General features: G+C 38.9%; 1 protein-coding gene and 1 pseudogene across 8 annotated transcripts in view; both read right to left on the bottom strand.

The window, feature by feature from the left end:
* Nucleotides 1–27,011, bottom strand: part of NCOA7 (nuclear receptor coactivator 7) — a 154,789-nt gene that overhangs the window by 32,011 nt on the left and 95,767 nt on the right. For 7 of the 8 annotated variants that reach the window (XR_005217974.1, XM_037843822.1, XM_037843827.1 and 4 more), the window contains 5 exons: nucleotides 24,469–24,582; nucleotides 23,541–23,666; nucleotides 21,837–22,021; nucleotides 16,284–17,329; nucleotides 15,457–15,625 (listed from right to left, as the gene is read on the bottom strand). Coding sequence is in view for 7 of the 8 variants with exons in the window: in XM_037843822.1 (XP_037699750.1) it covers nucleotides 15,457–15,625; nucleotides 16,284–17,329; nucleotides 21,837–22,021; nucleotides 23,541–23,666; nucleotides 24,469–24,582 (1,640 nt within the window). In the remaining variant the exon portion in view is untranslated. The remainder of the gene's footprint in view (nucleotides 1–15,456; nucleotides 15,626–16,283; nucleotides 17,330–21,836; nucleotides 22,022–23,540; nucleotides 23,667–24,468; nucleotides 24,583–27,011) is intronic. The other variant, XM_037843824.1, reaches the window with a different exon arrangement.
* LOC119539924 lies at nucleotides 8,292–12,293 on the bottom strand (annotated as a pseudogene).

Below are 27,011 nucleotides of genomic sequence, written 5' to 3' on the forward strand. Positions count from 1 at the left end.
TCATGCCCATCATCATATTAAGGCCACCATTTTCTTACATATGTTCTGTGGCTAAGCCACAAATTCTCTGTTAATGTCATACACTTTCATATCCATGAAACAATACATTCCTCTACAGGCTTTAGTTTTCAACATTTCTGAGTTTAGAAATTAAAATGAACTGCTTCTGTAAAGGGAAAGGGCACAAGATGCCGATCCCTCCTCCCAATATCACGTGTAGGTTGGGAAAGGGCTGTCACTGCCAGCCCAGCGGCAGGGGGTATGGTTTTGGAAAGCACAGGATTTGCACAGGCAGAGAACAGAGGGGAGAGCCTCACTGAGATCAGGAATAGAGTATTTGTGATAAAAGGTGGCATGCTAGAAAGGTCCTGGGTTTGTTTGGCAAAGTCAATAAAGTAGTCAATTTCACTAAGCAACAGATTCAGGCAGATCAAGAAAAAGCTGGAGCCTGTGAAGGGGTTTTAAAAACAAAGGACACTTCTGGGAAGATGGTGGAATAGGAGAGACAGAACTCACTCCCCCACCAAAAACACCTCAAGAACAGGCAGAAAGTCTCCAAAGCAGCTAGCACTCGGAAGACCAGGGAGGGAATACTGCAAAAATACAAAGAAGAGTTGGACGAAGAAACACAGAAACTATGATGGAGAAACTGTGGAGAGTCGCTGGCGGTGGCTCCTGGCACCCATCCTCCATCCCCGAGGCAGGCAGCATCAGGTGGAACTGATTCTCGCCCAGATGGCTGCTAAGGAGTGGGAGAGAAGAGGCCCTCCCCCCAGGGAAAAGAGGGGGTGTAGCACAGCCCTACTTCAGCTGTTGGCTGGTGAAGTTGACCCTCAGGGTCCCGCAGCCTTGAACCTTTCCAAGCAGGAGCCTGGGGTGCCTGCAGCCCTGTTACTTCCACACACGGAGAAACTGCAAGGAGTGACCCAACTCCACTGCAGCTCCCGGCGTCCATCCCCTCACCCACCTTGAGGCCAAGAGCTTCTGGTTGGCCGGACCCTGCCTGGTTGGCTGCTGTGAACTGGGAGAGCTGGGTAAGCCCTTGAATCCGGGAACAGAGGGGGGATGCGGCAGTTCTGATCCTACTGTGGCAAAATTGAACTGCAGGGTCTCACAGCCTGGGTCCTTTCTGGACAGGTACCCACAGCACCAAGGGGCCATTATTTCCACCCACCTCACAAACAGAGTGGAAAGAGGGCTAAACAATAACTTACCTTTGTAGGGCTGTGTGGACTAAGTTTCCGAAGAGAGCCATCTGCTGGGAAGATTGGGAAAGTGCAGTCTTGGGAAGTTGCTTTCCTGTCCCTCCCCAGGACCCTTTGGAAGTGGTCTGCACCACCAGTGTGGGACTCTGGCCTTGTTTTGGCTGCAAAATACTGATGAACCAAGTACCAAAGAAGACCTTTAACATGGACTCAATCAAAAGAAAATCTTAGACAAGAGAAGGAAGCCAACTTTCAAAATAATGTTATCAAGATAATCAGATGCCCAGATACCAGCAAAAAATTACAAGACATACTAAGAAATAAGAAGTCATGGCCAAGCCAAATGATCAAATTAAAAAGTCGGAGGAGATACAGAATTTGGAACAACGAATCAAAGATGTTCAAAGAAATTTCCTAAATAATTTCAATGAGAAGGATAAAGAGAGAAAGGATATAAGGAACACACTAGGAGAGCATAAAGAATTTGAAAGAATACATAGAAAAATAATATCTTATGGAGATGAAAGACACAGTAGATGAAAATAAAAATGTACTGGAGACACAATAGATTTGAAAAGGCAGAGGAAAGGATCAGCGAGCTAGAAGACAGAGCAAAAAGGGCAAATTCATTTGGAAGGGAAAAGTGCCCCAAATAATGAAAAATAATTTAAGACAAACAAAGTTGAAGGATTCACATTTCCTGACTTCAAAGCATTTTATAAAGCTACAGTGGTCAAAATAGCATGATACTGGCATAAAGACAGACATATTGATCAACAGAATCAAATTGAGAGTTCAGAATTAGACCCTAAGGTCTATGGTAAAATGATTTTTGACAAGGTTCCCAAGTCCACTCAACTGGGACCAAACAGTCTTTTTAATATATGGTGTTGGGAGAACTGGATATCTATATCCAAAAGAATGAAACAGGACCCCTACCTTACACCATATACAAAAACTAACTCAAAATGGATAGAAGACCTAAATCTAAGAGACAGTACCATAAAACTTCCAGAAGAAAATATAGGGAAACATCTTCAAGATTTAGTGATAGAAGGTAGCTTCTTAGACCTTCAAGCACAAGCAATGAAAGAAAAAATAGACAAATAGAACTTCCTCCAAAAGGAATACTTCCGTGCTTGAAAAGACTTTGTCAAAAGAGTGAAAAGGCAGCCAACTCAATGGGAGAAAATATTTGGAAACCATGTATCTGATAAGGGTTTGATATCCAATATATATATAAAGAAATCCTACACCTCAACAATAAAAAGACAAACAACCCAATTAAAAAATGGGCCAAGGACATGAATAGACATTTCTCCAAAGAGGAAATACAGATGGCTAAGAGGCACATGAATAGATGCTCATCTTCACTAGCACGTAGGGAAATGCAGATCAAGCCACAGTGAGATACCACTCTGTGATAGATATCACTATTAAACAAACAGGCAACCTCAAATGTTAGAGAGGATGTGGAGAAACTGGAATACTTATACACTACTGGTGGGAATGTAAAATGGTACAGCCACTGTAGAGCATGGTTTGGCTATTCCTCAGGAAGCTAAATATAGAGTTGGCAATCCCACTATATCAGGATATACCTAGAAGATCTGAAAGCAGGGACATGAACAGACATTTGCACACCATTATTCAAAGTGGCATTATTCACAATTTCCAAAAGATAGAAACAACCCAAGTATCCATCAACAGGTGAATGGATAAACAAAATGTAGTTTGTACATACAATGGAATATTATTCAGCAGGAAGAAGGAATGAAGTCCTGAAGCATGTGATAACATGGATGAACCTTGAGGACATTATGTTAAGTGGAATAAATTAGATACAAAAGGACACATATTTTGTGATCTCACTGATATGAACTAATTATAATATGTAAACTCACAGACATAGAATATAGAATATAGGTTACCAGGATATAGAATGAGGCTGAAGAATGGGGAGTGGTTGCAGAATGTTTAACTAGGCTGAACTTAAACGTTTGGAAATAGACAGAGGTGATAGTAGCACATTACTGCGAGAATAATTAACAGTGCTGAATGGTGTGTGAGTGTGGTGGAAAGGGGAAGTTTAGAGTCATGTATGTCACCAGAAGGAAAGCTGGAGTTTAAAACAAACAAACAAAAAAAGTTCTTTCATGAACTAGAGCAGATATACAACACTATTATAAGGAGTTAATAATAGAGAGGTATATGGGAAAAAACACACTTATTGCAAGTGATGGACTATAGTTAACAGTAATATATTAATATTCTTTCATCTGGAGTAATGAAAATGTTCTAAAATTGACTGTGGTGATGAATGCACAACTATGTGATGATACTGTGAGTCACTGATTGTATACTTTGGAATGGTCTGTATGGTGAGTGACTATATCTCCATAAAATTTCATTAAAAAAAACAAAGGAGTTTAGACTTTAATAATGAACGTGACTGAATCAACATTTAAAATGTTTTCATGGCAACAGGACAGGATCAAAGTACTTCTCAAGGGGATTTTTGCAGCCATAAGGTAGAAAAAAGATTTTAAGGGGAGGAACTGGAGAAGAGAAGACTGTAGTCTTTTAGGTACATGGTGCTATGTTCACAATAAGAGTAATGTAATACAAGGTACTTGGATCTTGTAATAGATGCTTTGGAAGGTGGAATTTTGTTTGGTTTTGGTTTTGGGCTAGGCAAATACTATATCACATAAAAGTTTGTCATTCTAGAAATGAGTTAAAGCTAGGCAGTCTGCAACTCAGTTAAATCATCTAATAGGGAAAGAAAAAACAGGAACAAATCTAGAGAGAAACTTTTAGTCAAGCTTATTTCCATACAACTTTCTGATTAGACCCCCTCAATTCAATTAATGAGCACCCATGGGATGCCGTCCATAAAATATCACTCACTGACTCTCCCCAGCCTCACTGAAATATATCTGGCCAGACGGAAGGCACTTTTAACAATTAGCAATGAATAAATCTGGGATGCTCCAAATCTTCTTCCTCTCACATGCCATGAGATGACTTCCAGTGGATAAAGGATCCTCCCCCATTTTGGTGATTTATCAGCCTAAACAAAAAAAATATCTTTAATACAGTTTCAATGGCCTGAACTGGTATAAGGTTATGAACATTGGATTTGAAGTCAAATGAATTTAAGAATAAATCCTGCATTTGATATTGGTTAGTTTGAGGAGGGTGTTGAAACTCAGTATGTCCCAGTTTCCTCTCTTGTAAAATGGAGAATAGCAACACATGCCTCGAAGAATTATAGTGTGTATCAAACAAGATAACTCACACAAGATGGCTAGCGTCACCATGCCCAGCAGAGTCAAGGAGAGTATCAATTTAGTGCCCTGCCTGCCCTCTTGCCCTTCTCTGTCTTAGATCTGGGGAAACTGAGAGTTGAGCTAGTAGGTTGACTTCTTTGATGCTTCCCTTTGGATTTCAGAGTGGTAATCCTACTTTGGGTGATGAGGATATCACAGGAGCACATTTGTAAAAGTATGTGCTCAACTGGAACAATCTGATGCATTTCATAGGGCTGCAATTCAAGCACCCGAATTATATCAAAGTCCATGATACTTAGCATCCACAGCTTTAAAATGAATAAGGTTTCAGACAGATGGCACATCACGCAAAGTTCAGTCCATCTGATTTTCGGGCTTTGCTCTAAATATTCCAAAACTAAGAGTGAGCACTTTAGAAAGACAAAAAGAACATACAGAGTTAAAGATAGGGCCTCACTAGGTTCTGTCATCAACCAGTCACTCCTCACAACACAATATAGCTTTGGTGGCCAAAAGGTTACATATATGGTCTTTGTATGTACGGCTGCTGCTACCAGATGCGTGAACAAGGAAAGAAATCTCAGTTTACATTTATTATTATAAAGAATTTAAAAGCAACACAGATTGGAAACTAGAATAGTCTTTAAATATGTATGGACATCAAAGTATCAAAGTAATCTCATAAGATTAAAATATGATTAGAGACTAAAATAAAAATCAATTGTACTCTATTATACCAGAATATCAATAGCATCAATTGTATTGATATACAATAGAATAGTGGAAAAAAAAAACAGTAGAGACCAGAAAATAGAAAAAAATAAAACGAAGAAATTCCTATAGAAGCCTATTAAGAGAGCAACAACTTGAGCATCAAGGTCTACTCTAATGATTTTTCTGTAAACCTACACCTGCTCTGGAAAAAAAAATTTAATGGTGTCACCTGGGAAACAACAAAAGCAAACAAAGAAACTCAACTCTAGACAGAAGAAAGAACTACTGTGAAACATGTAACTATGAAACACCTATTATTTGCCTATGAGACTAGTTCCCATTGATTATCTTTGGGGAAAGGGTGACCTGAAGAAAAGGCACTCTTCCTGAAAGCAGGCCTTGAATGCTTGGTTCTACTCCACGGGCTACGCAACCACAGAGAACTCTAGAGAGACGATATACACTGTGAAGTATGATGGCTGTCACAAACTGGAATCTGAGAAACAGATGTACAACATCGATAACACCTTAAAAAAGACAGGCATGTATTTGTTACTCATTTTTATTGTGAAAGTACAAAACAATCACAACTTCTATAGTGTTTCACAATTTCTATCATTCTTGACAGCTATGTAAGAAAAGTGCATGCTTTCTAAAACAGAATCAATTTATAGTTGATGAGTTTTCTAAATAGATGTGCAGACACAAACTAAACTTTCTATCTTATATAAATCAAAGAACCTGATCTTAATTAGAAGCTGATTAGAAAAACAGGACATTTTAGAATTGCTAACACTTAAAGGTAAATATTTGCAAATCAAAGTATAATTAAATTTTCAACTGTTAAAGGAGTCACAGAAAATTAAAATCTTCAGGTCACTATTGACCTTACCTTATAGCAAACGAATGTTATATAAAAAGTGCCCACTCAACTTTAAAATAGACATTTTTTTCAAGCTACATTTCACCTCTATTTTTCATTATGATATTGACAAAGATTAAGAATCATAAAACTTAGATTTCCCAGCATGTTGGGAAAAGGGCAACCTTAAAAACTGCTGGTGGGTGTATAAATTGCCACACCCTTTTCATGTGCAACATGTATGAAAAGCCTTAAGCATATCCTCTGACTTGGAGAGATTACCTGGAGGATTTTACAAAGAAGTTTGCCACAGCATTGCTTCTAATGGCAAAATATTTTAAACCATCTAATATCCAAAATAGGGTCATGATTAATCAGGAAACAAGACAGTGGCTACAAACTCTGTTGTTCAGATATATATATATATCTCATAGTGAGAATTTGATATGGAAAATGTACCCAACATATTAAGTGGAAAAAAGTAGATCACAAAAATAGAACACGGTGATTCCATCTTTGTTAAGTACCAATGCTAAATATTTAGGCATAAAATGTCTGGAAGGAAATATAAAAAGGTTATGGTAGCTGTGCAACTGCCCCCCATTTTTGATTATCTGTATGTTCAAGTATTGCTAAAAGTTCAAGTTAAAAAAATTTTTTTAAGTACCCACAGGTGTCGCCTCTCATACTCTCCCTCCTTTCTCCTCCCTCCTATTAGCTTACTTAATACACAAATCACACTAACCAATTAATTTTAGCTGGGATTAAATATTTATGCATGATTTGGCAAATCATACAAAATTCCTGTTATTTAATTCCATTTCCATCTTATTTATATTTTAAAAGCTGAATAATATAAAATTAACTACTATAAAATGTTTCAGAGATTGAGGCCATAAATTGGAAAGGAGAGCAAAGTTTTAATTTGAACAGGAACTACTGGTTCTTTCCAAGAAATCAAATAATCTGAGTCTTGACAATAAAAAAGAAAAAGACAAACTTAAGTTTTTATAAAAAAAAAAAAAAATAGAGCAGTATCCATATCTACAGAATATAATCAGACATTAAGTATAGAGAAAGTGCAAGGCACTGTTTTCAACAGCTTCTCATAAGCTCTTGAGGGTGTGAACCAATCTTATTTATGTAGTGCTTGCCTGCCAGGAAGTATGTACTCAATAATTGTTTGCTCAAATAATGATCTGATTACCTCTCACAATGACCCATTTTTCAAATTAAGAAATGATGTTTCAAGAAGTAACTTATTCTAGGACCAACACTTCCTAGGGGACTGGGATTCTCACTGGGTTTGCCCGATTCTGAAGCTCATTATCCACTGGACTAAGCAGGGAAGCCCAAGACTCCAGACTTTTCAGAGCAAGGGATGGTATTCTTTCTCTTTTTATATCTCAGATACCTTCTAGCACAGGCTTGTGCAAAATGAAGGTGCAAAAATAAATGCCTCTCCTATCCTGGAGGTTTCTTTTATGCAAGCTCCAGCTAGACATCCCAAATGGCCACAGTATGCCATGCTCTTACCAAAAGTAGTCCCCAAATACCTAGGTCCCTAACATGAGATTCTATAAAAGATTCACTTGCCAAGTTTTATCTCTCAGAAACTTAAACCCACCAGAGTGTTCCTATGCCAGACAAGTCCTAAAACCCAGAGGCAACAGCCTCTTTAAGAACAACAATCAGATGCAGCCCCCTTCCCCATACTGTTGACACCCCCTTTCAATATGAACAAGTTAGGGTGCTCACTGCCTAGACACTCCTCAAGATGGAGAAAGAGATTAAGTGAGAGGAAGGGGTAGCAACAAACAAGATAAGATTAAGCAAAGGTCTATGAATACTGAAACTTAATACAAATATATATATATTTTTAGATGCTGGGGTGTTGAATAGCTGGAAGGAGGTAAATGACATGATGAAACTGTAACCTACAACATCCTTTGAAATTTGTTCTATAGCTACTCATTCAATTATGCTTTGAATTTTTGTATATACCCTATATTGCATAATAAGGAAAGAACTGAAACTGTGGAACTATGACCCATAACAATTTTTGAAATTACTTATATAACTTCTTGTTGAGCTGTACATCAAAAGTCAATATCTTTCTGTATGCATGTTATATTTTACAATAATGGGAATAGCTGAAGTTGTGGAACTGTGACCCATGATATTCTTTCAAATTTGCTCTCTACTTGTTAAATCATACTTTGAAAGTTATCACTATAACTTTCACAATAAAAAATGCATTAAAAAAGATACAGCATAATAAATAAATGCCTCTCATAACCAACAATCATATTTTTTGTAAAATTCTTTATCTTTTTAGGGTTATCTTCCATTTTGTTCCTACATCACTGATTTTTTTTTTAAATAAGCCCAAAATTTAATTTTATCGAATAAAGAAAGTTCATTCAGGGCTTACATTGATCATAAGAATAGTTTAGATTATAACAGCTGAGAGATCAATAGCTGATTGGAAGGAAGAAAGGCAGTTCATATTCCCAGTGTAGAAAAAAATCTAATTGCTACAGATGTCTTGTAAAATTCCAAAACAAAATCTAGCCAAGTTTATTGTTCAGTGGCTTTTTCTTTTCTTTAAAAGGGATGAAAAGTAAGATTCATTGTGTGTACTACTGGTTACAACTAAGATAACAGCTTAAAAAAATCATAAGACAGAAGCATACATATAATGTAAAAAGACAAGATTTTAAAATCATATTGAAGGAGTATTAGCTATAATAAATGGAAAAGATACATTAAAATCGGCAGTGTGTTTTACTAGTTTGAAGCAGAACTCATGAGGCAGACCAAAACTGATGGCAGTTAAGGAAAATGATCTATTTTTAAGAAGTGCTTCCAGACATACGCCACCACAAAGCAATGCCCACAGTGACTGTGTGGTCCCTGTTTGTTAATCAATGAAGTGTCAAAGGTGGAGTGAGTAGGTTAACAGCTTAAACTTTCTCCAAAGTTTTGTAGTACTCCATCAGCACAGTCCAAGCCTTAGGAGCCATGAAACCTTCAGGAGGTTTCTGGCCTTCTCAGGCAAGTTTGCACATCTGTGTTCCTGAAATAAATTCAAAATCTTCGTGGTGTTCAGAGTCATAGTAGTCCATATGCTGCTTCTTCTTGTAAGCTGTCACTCTAAAGGGAACTATTTCCAAGGTGATTAGGCCAGGGGCCATTGTCAGCATTTTGGCACCATGAGCTGGTTCGTAGAGATCCTTCCCTGTTTCTGGATGAGGCATGCCGGCAGGGTCTCGTCCAACAATGTAAAAATTGGCCCCTGCAACCATTTGTGCTCTGCAATGCCACTGGACCTCAGCTGGCCCAGCATACATCATAGGAGATGGGAAGATGGCCACCACTGTTGTTTCAGGATTCAGGAACTCCTTCCTCCAGCACTGCAGCATGCTGCTTCATATGCAACATCAAAGGAACATCATCATCCTTTGTCCAGCCACCAAGAGGGTGAAGGAGAAGGACGGGGTGCTGGTAGCCCCTCTCCAGGAGCTGCTTATGAGTGTCCTGCATTAATAGAGCATGCCCATTGGGCACCGGGTTGCATAACTGAAATGCAGAGACAGCATCAGCATTCGTATCTTTAAACTTCTGCTTTAGCTCAGTGGGAGTAAGATGATATTGATCAAGACCATCACTCCAATAAATTCAGTCCAAGACTTGAAGATCTCCTCCAATCAGTCAATCTCCTTGTTCCATAACCATCTTGATATAGGAGTGGTTCTTGCACGTGGTCCCCCACTGTCTGGCACAGCGTTCTTCCTTCCTGTGCTCAAAAAACTCTGGATTACGAAGAATAACCACATGGTGGCCCTCATACATCAGAGCAAATGCTGTGCAGCCATCCAGCCTCTCTTTATCTTCCTGGGTAGCTGTCAGAACTATAGGTACTGACAGTTAATGACACCCCCATCCAGAAGACAATCAGAATGAAGGCACTGCAAGTACTACTCCTCTCGCTCATAAAGCCATTCAGTGGCACTGCCCAACCTTCAGCCAAAACTTGCACCCATTGCATATCCACTTTATTAACTTTCAGTGTTGGTAACGTTTCTGTATCTGTTTTTGCCAAATGAAGCTTATTTTCTGGCACATACAGTTCTTTTACTTCATAAGAAGCATCCACAGGTACAATGTTCCTTTCTTGTAGGAGCTCCACAACTTGCTGAATGCAGTCATTTATATCACCAATTCAGGGGCCTCTGGTTTTTCATATTCAGAATCAATCCCACTGAAACCTTTAATTTCTCCAGCCCGTACTTTTTTGCACCAATTCAGGGGCCTCCGGTTTTTCATATTCAGAATCAATCCCACTGAAATCTTTAATTTCTCCAGCCTGTGCTTTTTCGTACAGTCCTTTAACATCCCTCTGTTCATGCAGAGGAGCATCAACAAATACTTCAAAAAAAGGTAAACTTGCACCCTCATGAATTTGCCTTGCATTGTTGCAATCCTGAGTATAAGGTGATATAAAACTTGTGATACACACTAGGTCGGCATCTGCAAATAGCTTAACAACTTCTGCACTGTGTCAAACATTCTCTTCTCTGTCTTCAGGACTAAACACAAGATTCTTACTGAGACCCTGATAAATGTTGTCACCATCCAAGGTATAACATGGACTACCATGGCAAACTAAGTACTCCTCCAAAGCCATGCTCACTGTAGTATTCCCTGCTCCAGATAAGCCTGTTAGCCAAACTGTGCAACCACGAAAGCCACCTCTGGTCCCCACCACCTGACCTCTCTTGTTCCTGCTGACATGGTGGGCTTGATAGGTGACATTAGTTGCTCTTTGCATCCCCCAGTTCTGTGCGTTATTGCTCAGCTTGACTTTCTTGCACAGGCTCCCGGGGATCTCCATAGGTGAGTGCACACGGCTGCCGAGGTTCTCGGCTCCGAGAAGTACCAGAAGCCATCACTGATCTTACACCATTGATCCCAAAGGTATAGTTTGTGTTTATGTATGTAAAACTTCTGATCAACAAGAAAGTTAAAACTTTTTAAAAATTAAATTATTTGTAAATTCTTTAAGAAATTAGGGTTTAGTAAAGGAAACAAAGAATTATATAGGGACTATAATCAAGTAAAATAATGCTTTAAGCAGTAAAATCCCCAAATCATTGTGGCTCACAACTACTTTTATAAAAGTGCATAGGCCATGGTCTGATACTAGACCAGTGATTCTCAACGTGGAGTCAGTTTGCCCTCCAGGGGACATTTTGCACCTACAATGCTCAGGACAGGCCCCCACAAAGAGTGGCCTGGCCTAAAACATCAGCAGTGCCAAGGTTGAAAAACCCTGGACAAAACAATTAAAATAAGGTGGAATTATCTACTGTCCTCATGTTTAAATTAGAACCAAGGGTGAGAGTATGAAAAGCCAGAATCCCTGGGTCTGTAAAACAAGTTCTGGACACTTCACAAATCTCCCAAGCACACCACTGTCATCCTCAGCTGATTCAAGAGAAGTATATGATTATTCTTCAGGCTGCAATGGAGACAAGGAGGGTTTAGGGTTGACATACACTTAATACCAAGTGAATGTGAGCATGTTTCAATTAGCAGAACACAGGTGCACAAGAAACTGCTGCATTTCCTGGATTCAACGTGGTCTTGGTGCTTCTGACAACCACCCAATTAAATAAAGCTATTGTGTATTTAGGCAGTTTTTAACGACTTCTCATCTCTAATTTCCAGTATCTAAAATTTAATAACAAGGGTTTCTGGGGGGGGGGGGGGACAACAAGAAAGAAGATAAATAACTAACAACTATATGTGAGGTGCCAATCCATGCTTCCTCTAACCATTACCTCCCCATTTTCTTATTGGATAAACTCTCCCTTCAATGACAGAGTTAAAGAACTTAAAGAGCACACTGTAAATGAAGAAGGAAAAATTTCAGAGTTAATATCTTGGTAATAACAACAAATCAGAAGGAGGCAAACATTAAAAAAAAAAAAGTATGAGGGCCAACAGAGAGAAACAGAGAAACAAGCACTGGTGAAGTTCTGTCAACAGCAGGTTATTATTCTCTTGTGATGAGGAACTTCAGTGCATTGGATGAGTCAAAAGGACCCACCACATCTATAAGGTGTATGAGAGGACAGTGTGAATGTTTCTACTTGTCTATCTGTTTCGTGGTCCGAGGCGATTCTTTAGGCATTCATTGGAGCTCCAGCAACAGGGGAATCACCCTAGTGTTGTCACCCTTCCTTGGTTACACTGGTGATTTTCCGTTGCTGGAACTCCAATGGATGCCTGAAGAATCGCCTCTGACCACAAAACAGACAGACAAGTAGAAACATTCAGTTTGATGAAGCAAGGACTTCCAATAAAGAAGATCTGAGCCTTAAGGACTTCTATTCTAGTTTGCTAATGCTGTGGAATGCAAAACACCAGAGACGGATTGGCTTTTATAAAAAGGGGGTTTATTTGGCTACACAGTTACAGTCTTCAGGCCATAAAGTGTCCAAGGTAACACATCAGCAATCGGGTACCTTCACTGGAGGATGGCCAATGGCATCCAGAAAACCTCTGTTAGCTGGGAAGGCATTTGGCTGGCATCTGCTCCAAAGTTCTGGTTTCAAAATGGCTTTCTCCCAGGACATTCCTCTCTAGCAAGCTTGCTCCTCTTCAAAACATCACTCACAGCTGCACTGAGTTCCTTCTCTTTGAGTCAGCTCATTTATATGGCTCCACTGATCAAGGCCCACCCTGAATGGGTGGGGCCACGCCTCCATGGGAATATCTCATCAGAGTCATCACCCACAGCTGGGTGGGGCACATTCCAAGCAAATCTAATCAGCACCAAAACGTCTGCCCCACAAGACTACATCAAAGATGATGTTGTTTGGGGGACACAATATATTCAAACTGGCACAACTTCCAATGAGTCTGAAGACATGAAGAACTTCATAAATGGAAACCAAAAATGATCTTCTTTTATTTCTTACTGTGTACTTGGATGCCTGAGAGGGAATTAACTACTTATAGGACTATTCCATCTTTCTCCATCTTAAACTGTGAGCTCCTCTAGCACAGGCAGAATGGAAATACATAAAGAAGTAATTAAAACAAAATTTGCTAACAACTACATTAAAAAAGCTATCATTAAAACAGAGACACATAATGCCTCCAAGAAAACCTTTGGTTAATTAATTAGTTCAAGAGAGAAGACTAAGCATGTCAGATTACTTACTGGCCAACTAGTCACGGTTGTTATAAAATATAGTATAATGGAATTCAACAAGTGACCTATTTCCTCAAAGCTCACAAAACCACTTGCATAAGAGGTCAAAGACAAGTACTATTTCAGCATTGCAGATTTCTGGGTTAAAGAATGACAGTAAAATAACTGCATGTGTGGGATCACTAAAATTATTTTACAAGAGTTCTTAGTGCATACAGTCCCATTAAAGACAATAAAACTGGAAAAAAAAAAAAAACACAACAAAACCCAACATCATTATATTGTAAACATTACATTTTCCCAGAGAAAAAGTAATACATATGATCAGTAATTTTTCCGGATGGACCACATGGTAGTTAGAAACTATGTACTCCAGAAAAAAATGTTCAAAGTTAATCCATTCCTATGGGTATGAACCCAGTGTAAGTAAGACCTTTTGAAGAGGTTACGTCAGTGAAAGCGTGACCCAACTCAATCAGGATGGGTCTTAATCCTATTACTGAACTCCTATATATAAGCAAAATGAAATTCGGAGAGAGAAAGAAGGCCACACAGGGAACCACCAGAAGCCAAAATCAGTGGAACCCAGAAGAGAAGGGAGAGTCCAGGAGAGGCCACATGTGCACTGCCATGTCACAGAAAAGCTAAGGACCAAGGATCACCAGCAGCCAGACCCAGAACACGACAGTCTTCAGGGGAAAAGTATTGCCTTGATGCCTTGATTTTGACTTTTCCTAGCCTGGAAAGTGTGACCTAATAAATTCCCATTGTTTAAACCAAACCATTGCATAGTATTTGCTTGAGCAGCCTAGGAAACTAAAACAGACCCTAGAAAGTCCACATAACACCTAATGTACCTAACGGTTTCAGTCCTTGTTTTCCTCATCTATAAATCAAGGGACTGGCCTAAATCTCTAAGCTATTGCCCAGCTATAAATTCTGTTTCTATGACCCCAATTCTAACAGAGCTTCAGAATTTTACATTGCTTTTGTTGAAATATTCTTATATAAGGCACACGTGCATGTGCACACACATACACACACACCAGTTAGTGTCCCAGGTTTAAAGCTTCAGTGTGATACTGTGGGGCTGCAGGTAGAGGAGTATATTACAAGAATGCAAAACAAATTATGTTAATGTCCATGTTAACTTGGGTTTATGTCTAAATCTGTACAGGGAAAAGCTACTAGCAAATTCATTAATTATAATCCTATTATTTTCATATTAAAATATAATCTACTAAAATGAAACTTCTCTCTTGATGATAATTGCCATTTTAGTTGTTATCAAATAGAAGGTGTGCCCTTGCTAGGAACTTAATTTTGCTTTGAGAATTTACGCTGAAGGAAGCTCACTGAGTGCATTTTTTCTTGGTAGGCACGTGAGCCTAAAGGTCTCATCCAGCTGATGATATTCAATGACTAGTTAGAAGAAGGAAAGATATGAGGGTTTAACAATTTTGAAAACTAAGTGCAAGGCCTTTATAAAAGCAATTTTATTCTGCCACATATCCAGGAGGAAAACATTTATTTTTTTCTAAAAGTAATATTTTCTAATTATTTTTATTATAATGATGTCTTCAGTGACGTACCACTGAAGAATTTCTATGCCACTACCCCTGCTATCCTAGTCTATCAGATACCCAATAAAATTCCTTCTTTGGTGATTTAAAAATACAAATCCTACCCAGGCAATCACATGCCCCATTTCTCATGCTGCTGAGTCACAAATACACCCTCCATAAAGCCAAAGTAATCTTAAATTCTCTAGAATTATAAGCACTTTAAAAATTACATTCATGGCTCTCTATAGCACTTAAAGGGGTTTGGATCTGCTCCATAGTTTTTATTCTCAACGGAAGAACATTTCTAATCACTGCCATTTGAGAGTATCTAAACCTTCCGCCATTTTAGAATCAGCTGGATAGAAAGTTATGAAAGTGGTTTGGCACACAGTACCTATGATGAGCTCATATTTGTTAGATTAAACCACCTTTTAATGGAAAGTCCCTCAACTAATATCCTTCTACAAACTCTAAAATTTAGAATTAAGAGAATTCTTATTCAAGAATAAAATTGAGTATTTTATAATAAAAAAGTCAAAATGCAATTAGAATCCATTTGAAGACAGAGTTTTCTATTTTACCCCATACTCACCTTTCCCGAGGAACGGCAAACCAGTACTCTGGCTGCTTTCTTCGTCTGCCGTACTGTTGGACCATGGCAGCTGTGTGAGTGGCAAAGGATTTTCTCATTGGTTTTCCCACCTTGATGCACAGAAACATGGGTGGAGTCTTGCTTTTCTCTTCTTTTGAAGGAAGTATATCTGAATCACATGTGAAAAAAAGGTTCTTCAATATGGCCAATTTCGGTCACAGTGAAACTTTTCAACTTATAAAGAATAGTGCCCAAGCCTCTCTCAGTAAAGAAAAGTCAAAGTATATGGTAGAAGCATCATATAATAACATCACACCAGAAATGATTAAGTTTTCCAGAACTTCTTTAGCACAAAAGTAAAAAGCTCTGGATGGCTCACGTTGGCTCTACATCATGTGAGATGCTACAAACTGGAAATATTTAAAAACAAAACCCAACACAATACAAAGTAGTGGAGAACTGTGATAATGCACAAGAATACATACATACTAATGAATGGTACTGAAGACCCTCTCTCACCATATGATTCAGTTTAGAATTGAAATATCTTCACAAACATTTTAAAACTCCTTGAGATTTGGAAATTCAAGATCAAAAAGGAAAGTCACTTGAAAGATTAAAAAAAAAAAAAAGCAAACTACCTTTGTACCTCTGAAATAGAAATCATACATTGTTAACTTTTACCCCCAATTATTCATGCTTCAGGAAGGATACTCTTCTATTGAGAAAATGCTTACTGTTTTCAATTTTACTGCTATTGCCACGTGCAAGTTTTAGAAAGGCAATTATACAACAGACTAAAAAGATGTTAAAGAATAATGACTTACCTTCAATGGGTACCTGAATTCTCTTTAATAGCCATAGTTGAATTTCAGATTTATTATCCATTTGTGCCCCTTGGCAGCTGTTGTCCAGGGAAGGTTCCAAAGAAGAGTCTAGAGACTCTTTAACCCTATTTTCTTCTGTAGAAGAGCCTAGCTTCAATAGAAGAGGCTCTCTCTCTTTCACCCATGTTTCATCTGGTGCTTTATTGCCTTCAGTTGGGGCATCACCTGCCTGGGGAAGAGAACTACTAAGGGTGATGTCTATTCCCAATGGTTCAATGCTTTTGTCATCACTTAATCCTGTCTTCTGCAAATTTTCAGATAACTGTGACCCTTCTTTGTTCTTATTAAGGTAATATTCAATGAGTTTAACTTTGTCTAGATCTTCATGTATTGTCAGTGTGTTTTCCACCTGGCTTGCTGGGGAACCAGATTGCTTGTCCACTTCCGGCATTATATCTTGCTTCTCACAGGCTTCTAAATCTAGGGTCCCCTTCAGTTCAGCATCACTCTCTGTTCCTGAAAAGTTCACAGATGACTGCACTTGCTTTTCTGTAGCAGAACTGACTGTTTGTGACTTACCCTTCTTTAGCTCCTCTGAGTCAAGAGCAAGGCACTGCTTTGAGGTGTCCCTTTTGTCCATTCCGCTATCAGTTTGAGAAGAAAGTTCTTCCAAGTCAACAAAGTCATCATCTTCCCCTAAAAGGGAATTTCCTTTGGCCGTAGATTCAAATGCAGCTTGAGTGTCAGGAGGTCCCTTGCTGACCTCTGTCGCTGTGGAAGATCTACTGGTTGCTTCCCTAGAGGATTCCAGTTTCTTGAACTTTCCAGACAAACAGCTGTCTGGGGGCTTTGTCGGTGAGCAATCTACTGACTTCTCCAAAGATGCTGTTGATCTGGAATCTGAAACGATGGTTCTCTCTCCATTCTGCTGGCGTTTTTCTTTGTTGAGAGATTTGAACTTACTGAATGGGTTGATATCCTTTTCAGAAGCCAAGTCTTCCCATTCTCCAGGCCTGTACAGAGGACAAAGATCCTGAGGTAGATCACTGTTGGGGAAAAATGGTGGGTGCACATGGAATGTTAAAAACAAAACCAAAAACAAGATGGAGGAAAGGCGAAAACAAACAAACAAAAAACAAAACCAAAAAACCCAACCAAAAACCAAAACACAAATATACCACAACTTAAATTTATGTTTAAATGATTTTGGAATAAGGAAATGATATCAAGAAATTGACGCCAAAATAAAATATAAATGAACTAAAGGAAGTGGTAAAAGAGAGCCATGAGAGTTCCAGACCCTACTGGAAATACATGAATGTTTTTTGAAATCACGTATGAGTATGGAGATATGTCACCCATCAGATTTTTAAAGATGAAAGAATAATGTTTTTATTTTCATGAAGGAAAAGACAAAGGACAGAATATATTTTAGCACTGATGACTGAAATTCCTTAAATATTCAAAGCTTTTGCTTCTTGTAATCGTCTGGAAACCAACTGCAGAATTCTGAATGGCTCATTTACTTTGCAGCTACTCATTTAACTGCTCTATGAAGAAACTAACCAGGAATTCCTGATTTTGGATTTCCTGACCTAGGAAAACCTGATGTTTCCAATAATAGACACTGTCCACCCCTCTGAAGGAAATGCAATAGGAAGCGATAACCATTTATGTAACTGTATAGTACTCAATCCATTTTGTAGTTTTAAAATTTTATAGCAAAGTAAATCTTACCATATAAGCTCTTTTTAAAATAATAGTTTAAATTTCTTAACATCCCTTTCATGTTATAACCATATCATTTTACTTTATGGCAACAGGGCAACTGGTTTATCAGCTGAAACATATTTTCCCGGGATGTAGTTAATTTTTTTTAATAACAGATACTTTACTTTCCAAATGTGAATTCCACAAAAATATTGATTATGCATGCTCTTTGAATTTTAAAATAAATGGTTAAGAAACATATATTTTTAACTATGACTAGAAATATCTGAAGCAAACCCCATCTTTCCACTTACCTTACTACCAATACTGGGTTAAAACATAGAAGTACAAAACCGTTTTTAAAAATAACATTTTCAGATTTCAGAAATAGTTTTATTTTCCAAAAAGACAAGATCATATTCAGGCTATACTTTATCTTTTATACTGGATTTGGAATAAATGATTATGCCAATATAGCCAGAAAGTGTCAGATAGTTCTCAAGTTACAAGAAAACTATCTCCCAAAGTTATTTTATACATCACTTGCATGCATGTTTTTTCCAATAGAAAATAAAAGCCGATACATAACTGTTATGGTCTGGCAAATACTTTTTAAAAGCCTCTTTAATTCACTTCAATAAACATTCATTGAGCCCCTGTAGTAGACTGAATTATATACCTCAAGAATGTACATGTTCTTAATCTCAATGGGTGTGAAACCATTTATAAATAGTATTTTTGACTAAATTGAGGTGAATCAGAGTATGGACTGATTTGTGAATAGGGTCTTCTAAGATCCTATTTAGCTGTGGCCCAACTGAATCAGGACAGGCCTTAATCCGTATAACTGAAGGCCTTACAGAGAGAGCCACAGGGAGAGAAGCCAGGCCAGAAGCCAGCAGAAATTGAAAAGCAGGCAGGTAGGAGCGAGAAATTGCGATGTGACGGGAAGTAGAGATGCAAGCCAAGGAATCCCAAGGATTGTGGCAAGCCAGTACCAGAATCCTACCGATTTTGGGGAGATAGCATGTTCTTGCTTATGCCTTGATTTTGGACTTCTAGTCTTCCAAACCATGAGCCAATAAATTCCTGTTGTTAAGCCAATCCATGGTGTGGTATCTACTATAACAACTCTGGCCAACTAATAAAGTCCCTTAGCGCCATAGGATAAAATATGGCTGTGACAGTGTCTCTGACCTACAGGAACTTGTATGTACCTGGAGCAACGTGCACAAAATGCTCTGCCCAACACTAGCATCCCAAGAGATGTTAAAAATGCATGAATCCCAGAGTCAGATAAGTTAGCATAATGTGGTATAATTTTCATATGGGACTCAAATGTTAATTTGGCATATTAAGGCTGCAAGAAGTTCTGCAACAAAAAACCCCAGCTCTTCCCATATTTCCCTTCCTCACCTCCTCCTTCCTAACTTAGCTTGCTCCGTCAAAAGACTGCATTCAACTGCACTCTTAATTAGCCTCCTAAATTACCTTGTTAACCCCACCCCACTTGTTCTACTATTTAATCCAAGCTGCAAACTCTCTACTCAGGATTAATTTAACCATCTGCTTTTTTGCATTTCAGCTGCCAAACACCGCTGGGACAAAGTACATAACAGGGTCAACCAGCTCTCTTGTTAATTAATGTTTTCTAGACTCGGCCAGACACCTAATGCCAATCAATAATTCCTTCAATCGTTGCTCCCTATTCTCTGTGGCAGCTGGAGTTATGAACTGTCCTACACAAAAACACAAACTGAAGGTGAAGATGAGATTTTTACACACATACACACACACACTTTTAAAAATCGGCATACTGAAGCTAGGTTAATTTCTACTTGTTGCTTTACATACAACTTTAAGTAATAATTTAAAGTTTATGCAATTTATAAACTTTTAAACAAGTATATGGGATCCTGAAGAATTCTGAAGAAGTTCATGTCACGCTGGTTCTGCTCAGACGTTCTATTTTGCTCATTTGTGCACATGCTCTTCATTAGATTGACAATTCTTTATATTCTTGCATCCAAGATGGGAATCAATGCACACAGCACATATGTGAAATAACCTCAACAAATGACAGCCACTTTTTAACTCTCCTCTCTCCACCTCATCACAGCATTATCCCTGTACCCCAGATCATTAGACATCACCTCATGTTGAGAGAAAGCTCTCTGCAAAGAAGTGCCTTCCCTTTCTATTACTAAGCAGAATATGTAATATCCTACTCTAAAGGTCTGCATGAGGATTTCTCCATTAAAAGCCATCACTGGGCAAGAAATGCTCCTATGTCTCACCATCCACTTTCAAACTTCCCTCTGTCTTTACCTATTCTTTTCTGTCCTCTTGTCTCAGAGAACCCAATGTCCCTCCTTTCCAAAATGAACTCTTTCACATCCTCCCTCCTCCTCATCTATGAGTCCACAAATCCCCCAGGCAGCTGGACACGCCCTCACCCAGGTCTCCTGGGTATTTCCAGTGCTGTTTAATCACCATTTCTGTCTGTATATGTGTCACACCCAGTGGACTGCAAGCTCCCCAAGGGCAGGGCCATGACCCATTCATCGTCACGTGGCTGGCACACAAGCAGCACACACTACAATGCAGGAGAAGCCTCGATCCACGTGGATAACAACATTCCCATGGGACCACACATTCAGAGTTTCAGTTATGAATTAAAGGTTCAAACGATAACAGCAGCCTACATCTACTAAGTGCCAGGCTCTCTTCTACAAGTTTTGTGGACATCAATGCATTCAGTCCTTACAACAACCCTAGAAGCTGGGTACTACTATTAACTCCATTTTACAGATGAGGAAACTGAGGCTCAAGATGGAGTAACTCATGCAGGCATGGAACTGTAAGTGGCAGGCAGAGGAAACTCAAGCAGTGTGCCTCCAGAGGTAGTCGGCACCCTGTACTGCTTACACGCTACCCCGCTTCCTAAACCTCCCACTCTGAACCCTCCTGGCAGCAGAATTAAGAAACTACCTCAGTGTGCAGGCTCAGGTGGTTGGAGAAGGGCTGAGTGAATCAGATAGTGAGGGCTGCAGGAGGCCAGGGGAATCTGCTGCATAAAACCCTGGGTTTTGAGTCTGGGTTAATTCCGTAGTTCCCTTCCCTCTTTGCATCTGAGAGCCCCAAGGGCTAGTTCTCTTTAGACCACTGCAATCACCTCTACCTTCCTTTCACTGACAGTTTCTGAGGATTTTTACTGCTAGCATCTGTAGAGAAACAGACACACTGACAAATGACAGTGAAAAATCAGGTTATCCCTGTAAGTGAATCAATTTCCTAAGCTTTCTTAGCTCTTTCTTTGTGGGGAGCCCCCCTATCTTTTTCACAATAGACTCAGCATTATCAAAAAAAGTGATCAGGACTGAAGTAACAGTCATTTATATTTCAGAGAAAAATCAAACCAGTATTACTCCCTCTTCACATGACTTAAGGGAGTCTAGCGACAGAGAAGGTAGTTATGCCCTGTCCACTCAAATCTTCTCCATGCAGGAGCATGAGTGGTATTTAAATGATGGTGGTATTTAAATGAGGATGAGGAAGAGGAGGGAGAGGGGTAAAAGAAAGAGGAGGAAGAAAAGTAGAAAGGAGAAAAGGATGTGGGGAGGAAGAGAAGGACATCTTTATATGGTCAACTTTTCTTTGTCATTTACTTTATTCTTTTCATTTCCTCTCATTTTCTATTTTTTTTTTAAATTTAGAACACAAATTTTCCACCTTCAAATTCACCTCTGCACAATCCCTCACTCTTGCAAATGCCCTCGTTTTAAAATTGCATTTAATTTTCCCAACATCCCTTTTTCTGGTAAGCAAAGAAATTTCTCTTACGATGGCAAGGCATCTTTGATCTTCATGTGGGAAATGTCGTTGTAGAGGGCGATGGAGACCACTTCTTCCATGGGGCAGATGAGGCCGTACTCCTCACACCCATTTTCAATAACCAGAGGATCGGACTTGTGAGGGTCAAACATGATGTTGTTTGGCGTGACGATCATGACACCGCCCACTACGCCCTGCGGGAGGAGCGGACAGGACGGCGTCACTACGGGCAGCCATGCTCTCGGCAACCACCCGGACATTTGAATTGACTCTTGGGGCTGTTCCAGCTACTCTGCAATCCAGGGTATCGTACAGGACAATCACATCCCCTCTGTGAGGGATGGGAAAATAGGCTGAAAAAATGCACCGCTGGGCTCTGCATGGTGGGGCGGGGAGAACTCGCTCGCCTCGCTGTGGCGATCAGCTGGCCCCCGTTCTAGCACAGCCGCTGCAACGGCACAAGGACGGTGTGACCTTGGATCCCGCTGTCTCGGCTTCCCCAGTCCCAGGTCTGGAAGATGGGAGGGGCTGCCTGAATGCTTTCCCGACTGGGAACGCTGTGTTTTCCAATCCACTCAGCAAGTACTCGTGGCCTAACACTCAGGCACATGGTGTCAGGCTATGTAAACAGCTGTCTCAGACTTGTGGTGCCCAAGAGGAGCCCTAATTATTTCCCCTAAAATGTTTACAAAGTACACACCCAGCAAAGACTAAACATAAACAGCATTATGAGATTTTTTTTTTGTAGCCAGTAGTGAATATAACTGAACTATGGAAATCAAAAGCAAAAAGCAGTATCTTGGTGGGATCTCAGTCTAAAGCTTGGTCACATTATGTTATAGACCTTGAGGCCATGGGGATCTTATCGCACCAGGGACAAGAGGATATGGATGACTCCTTTTAGGTAAATGATTTATGTTGTACTGTTAATGAGTCTGGTGATCATCTCTGTGAAAAGTTTTGCTTTTCAGACATAACTTATTCTTGGGTGCAAAGTTATGAACGCATTTGAATAACTTATTTTCCTATTATTTGGAACCAGAAATGAAGTCTATATTAAGGACGCAGGAATAAAGTTTACAACAACATAACGTCTCCTTGAGAGGCTCACTAAAAGCCACTTTGTAAGAACACTAACAACCAAAAACTTAAATAGCATGACACAGCAGACATTAATTTTTAATATTAGGACTTCCAAGCAACAAACAAACTGAGAACTTATTCTCCAGGTTAGGGTTAAGCTCTTCACATGAATTATGTCTTCTAATTACCACTAATTATCTCTTCTAATTGCTCAATTAGTTAAGGTTTATTACTGTGCCTATTTTACAGATGAGAAGAATGGAAGCTTAGGAAATGTAATACCTTACCCATGGTCTCAGAATTGTGGCGGGTAGAGATGGGATTGAAAGTCAATGAGTCTGACTCCAAAATTTGCTGTTAAACATATACTATCCTGTCTCCCCATCAATTCACAGGCCAAGAACTGAATGACAAAGTGATAATGTCAATCACATTTCCACTCAATGATCATGTTGCCTTAATAAGGATATGCCAAGTCTTCAACAGCGGAAAACTAACAGATGCTTGACAAATCTTTAGCTGAAAATTTGGGTAAGATATTTGCATGGAGACTCCCTTCTAATAATTTGGGACCAAGTTTAAATTTCCACAGATACCCAGAAAAAAAAAATACACTGCCATATCATATACCTTTCCATCGGTGAAGTATCGACAATTCATTTTTAAAAATTTTACCACTCCTGGCTCATCTTCTTCAGAAGTAGATGATAAGACTCTTTCAATAGGTTTTAAGGCCTTTCTTGCTAAGTCAGCATCCTTGAGAAAGCAAAAATTTTCAAAATAAAATAACACTTTTCAAAAACAAATTATTTATATAAATCATATACAAAGTCCCCCATAAGTAATCTCTTTCTGGTTAACTTGAATATAAAGAAGGCAAATGTCTTTTATCCTTCAAAAATATCATAAATGTAATTTGACAGGTACCCAATCAAACTAAGATTTTTAAAAAACTTTTAATGAAGGAGCCCTGGCAGTATGAAGATGATTGAGTTCCTATGAGCAAGAGGCCCTTCGTGGGCAGTGGCCTCTGGGTGGGCTACATTGGCGGCAGGCAAGCTGAGCTGGCAGGTGCAGAAGGAAGTGTGTAACCTGTGTATTTTTTTTCTCATTCTTTTAATATTTTTATTATATTTGTTTTATAATGTATACTAACTAAACACCACTAAATATAATAATAAAAACATAAATGCATATGTGTGACCCCACAAAACAGGCTCATTAAATGTCTTTAGAAAATAAATTAAATGAAAGAATTCATATTAGTTTCATGATTTGTATTCTCCAGAGAAAAGGAAGAATACAAATAAACTATCAGTCTCGGGAATTTACCTTCATAGTTTTACACAAGCCACAGATATTTGACATTGAGATCTTAAATGGGAACAGATTTCTCTTGGATAGGATGGGTTCTCCTGACTGATAACAAATTACTTAACCCCACCTCTTTGGGAGAAATTTCAGATGTAATCTTGTGAAAAATAACATGTAGAATTCTACAATTCACCAAACATACTTTTGATAAATATGAATTTCAGTGCATGAATGACATACATACAGGCAATTTATCATATTCTGCATCTGATGATGAAGGAGAGACTGTAGCACCAGGACTGGATGTTGACAATCTTAAGTTACTGGAAGGAAAGTTGGCATCTGGCACAAAAAGGACCTGAGAATGGAAAAGAAGTGTTGGGTAAGTATCAAGAATTCAGCAAACCACCAGGCAGTTTTAGAGCTGGCCTTCATGGAACTCATAAGCTACTTGGGGTCTTCTAGACTATTCCATGAAAACAGTACTCGGCAGTGCACAGTGTATGGGACACACCTGTAGACACTGAAGGAGCTCACAAAAGGGGAGACCAAGGTGGGGGAGTACTCTGGGCACACCATGTGAAGCAGGTAGGTTGAGATGAAGTCTTGACGAATAAGTAGGGAAGGAGGGAAGAGGTTTCCGGGAAAGGGGACTAAGAGTACAAGGGAACAGAGAGAGAAGCGGGGCATGCTTCTAAACGTAACACCTATACCAGCCGGAAAGGGAACAAGTCCAGGCTTGCTAACTCCAAGCAGGCCGAGTGCTAAAGTATGTAAGGTCCTTAAATAATACACTGGGCAAGGTATCATCAATACAATAATCTCAATATTTTCTCTTCCATCAGTGTCTGGGTTATCTAAAAACAAAAATTTTCCAACAGATTACACAAAGTAGCCTCTTCCTTCAAGATGTTCTGATTCCCAAAATGTTATGATCTTGTCACTCAACCTTCTTTTAATAAAACTTGCCACAATGTGGAATGTATAAAACACAGTCTTAAAATGATGACCTCTATTGTTATAAAACAGAATTCAGAGCAAATCTGATAACAACTGATCAGTATTGCTTTTCACTGTCTGCCATCCTTCCATCATGTTTTCTATCCTTCCATCATAGCTCTTTTATTATTTTTAACTTCAGTTATATAAGCTTTACTTCAATCCAGAAAAAAACTGAGGCAACCACAAGAGGTACCTTTGACAAAGGTGAGAAAATTTGGGATGAGAAATGATTACCACTGAAAATGTGTGTTACAAAATTACTAACCACCCATTGAGAGGTGGACCATAAAACTAGCTCTGAGTTTCCAGACAACCAGTGCAAAGACACAGACATCATTAGTTACAGAATTCAATTTCCACAAGATAAAAGCAAACCAGTTTTTCAGAAGTGCAAGTATCCTCCTATGAGGTCTCAAAAAAGTGTATCCTCAACTGACCGTAAATATAATAACCAGTTTGGAGAACTGTTCTTTATGACATCTTCAAATATGGGTCAATGCAAAATGCCAAAGTCTAGTTCTGTAAAGGCAATTTTACAAAGGGCTAACCGCACATGTTCTTGGTATGCAGCTATCTTATTTATTCTATGCATCCAGACTAAAGGAATGAACAGATAGCATTTCTTTCAAAAAATTTTCCATGAATAGTATTTTCTTGCACCTGAGCTCTTGACAAGTATTAGGCAATACAAGTTGAGGTTCTCGTATCTGACACATTCTAAATGATGAATCAAAGGGATATTTCCTACATTTAAACAGTTAACTGCACTGAAGATAGGGGTGACATCTGAAGGCTGGGAAGCTCAGCCAGAACATTTGCTATCTAAACATAGATATGAGCCTGGATCATGGGCAGTGGTACCTTCAAAAAATAATAAATAATGTTGGGTTTGCTCTAACACATAGGAAAATGGGGGATTTGAGGTCCTAATGTTCTTTACCATAAAGAAAAGCTAGCAGTATTTTGGCCTAGAAATTTTTTAAGTAGTTTTAGCCAAGGCACCCCATAGATAGAAAAATATCTTAAAGTATCAATTGGCAAGATAACTTCCTAGTTTGCTCAAGATAAACTATTTGTAAAAATATTATCTGTCTCTCAAGTTCAAACAAATACATCTTAAATGGCTTCAACTTTTGATGTAAGTGTCAGAACTAAAGGCCAAACTCAGGACCTCCTGCAAAAATTTTAATGCCTTGACTGAATTTTTAAAAAAATCATTGATCTTGTTTGTTGTCTTCTGAAGCAATAAAGTTTAGAGTAAGATTTTAATTTCAATAAGCTCCCAGGTAGCCTCCTCCTCTGAAAACCTCCTCTCACACCTTGCCATTGATCTGGCCAGACCAGTTTTCTTTCTTATCTCAAGGTGATCAAGCCAGTCTCTAGAAGGGCGAGCCTCCAATTTTCTGGAAGCAGAAGAGATAAAACTGGTTTTGATTTATCAGATCTACTGAGATGAGAGGGACAGCTACCCCTCAAGCACTCAATGATATTTTAAAAAATCCTTGACAGTAAAAGGTCACCCACAGATTTTGAAAGGCCCTCCATCAATTTCACTCTTCTCAATTCCCTGCCCTTGACAGCAAAATCATGAGTACAAAATCATGATGGTCTTGGGACAACTCACCAGCATGTAACCATTTTGTTATTTAAGTGCTGGACAGCATAGTAAAGGTTAGAATGGATAGCTGGGATAATGGAGCCCAACCTTTAAATTCAGTGATGAGGACACGGAGATCCAAAAAAGGAAATGACGTGCCCAGGTTACATAGTTACAAGGGCAAAAGG

Source organism: Choloepus didactylus, chromosome 7 (assembly GCF_015220235.1).
Source record: "Choloepus didactylus isolate mChoDid1 chromosome 7, mChoDid1.pri, whole genome shotgun sequence".
Classification (NCBI taxonomy): Eukaryota; Metazoa; Chordata; class Mammalia; order Pilosa; family Megalonychidae; genus Choloepus; species Choloepus didactylus.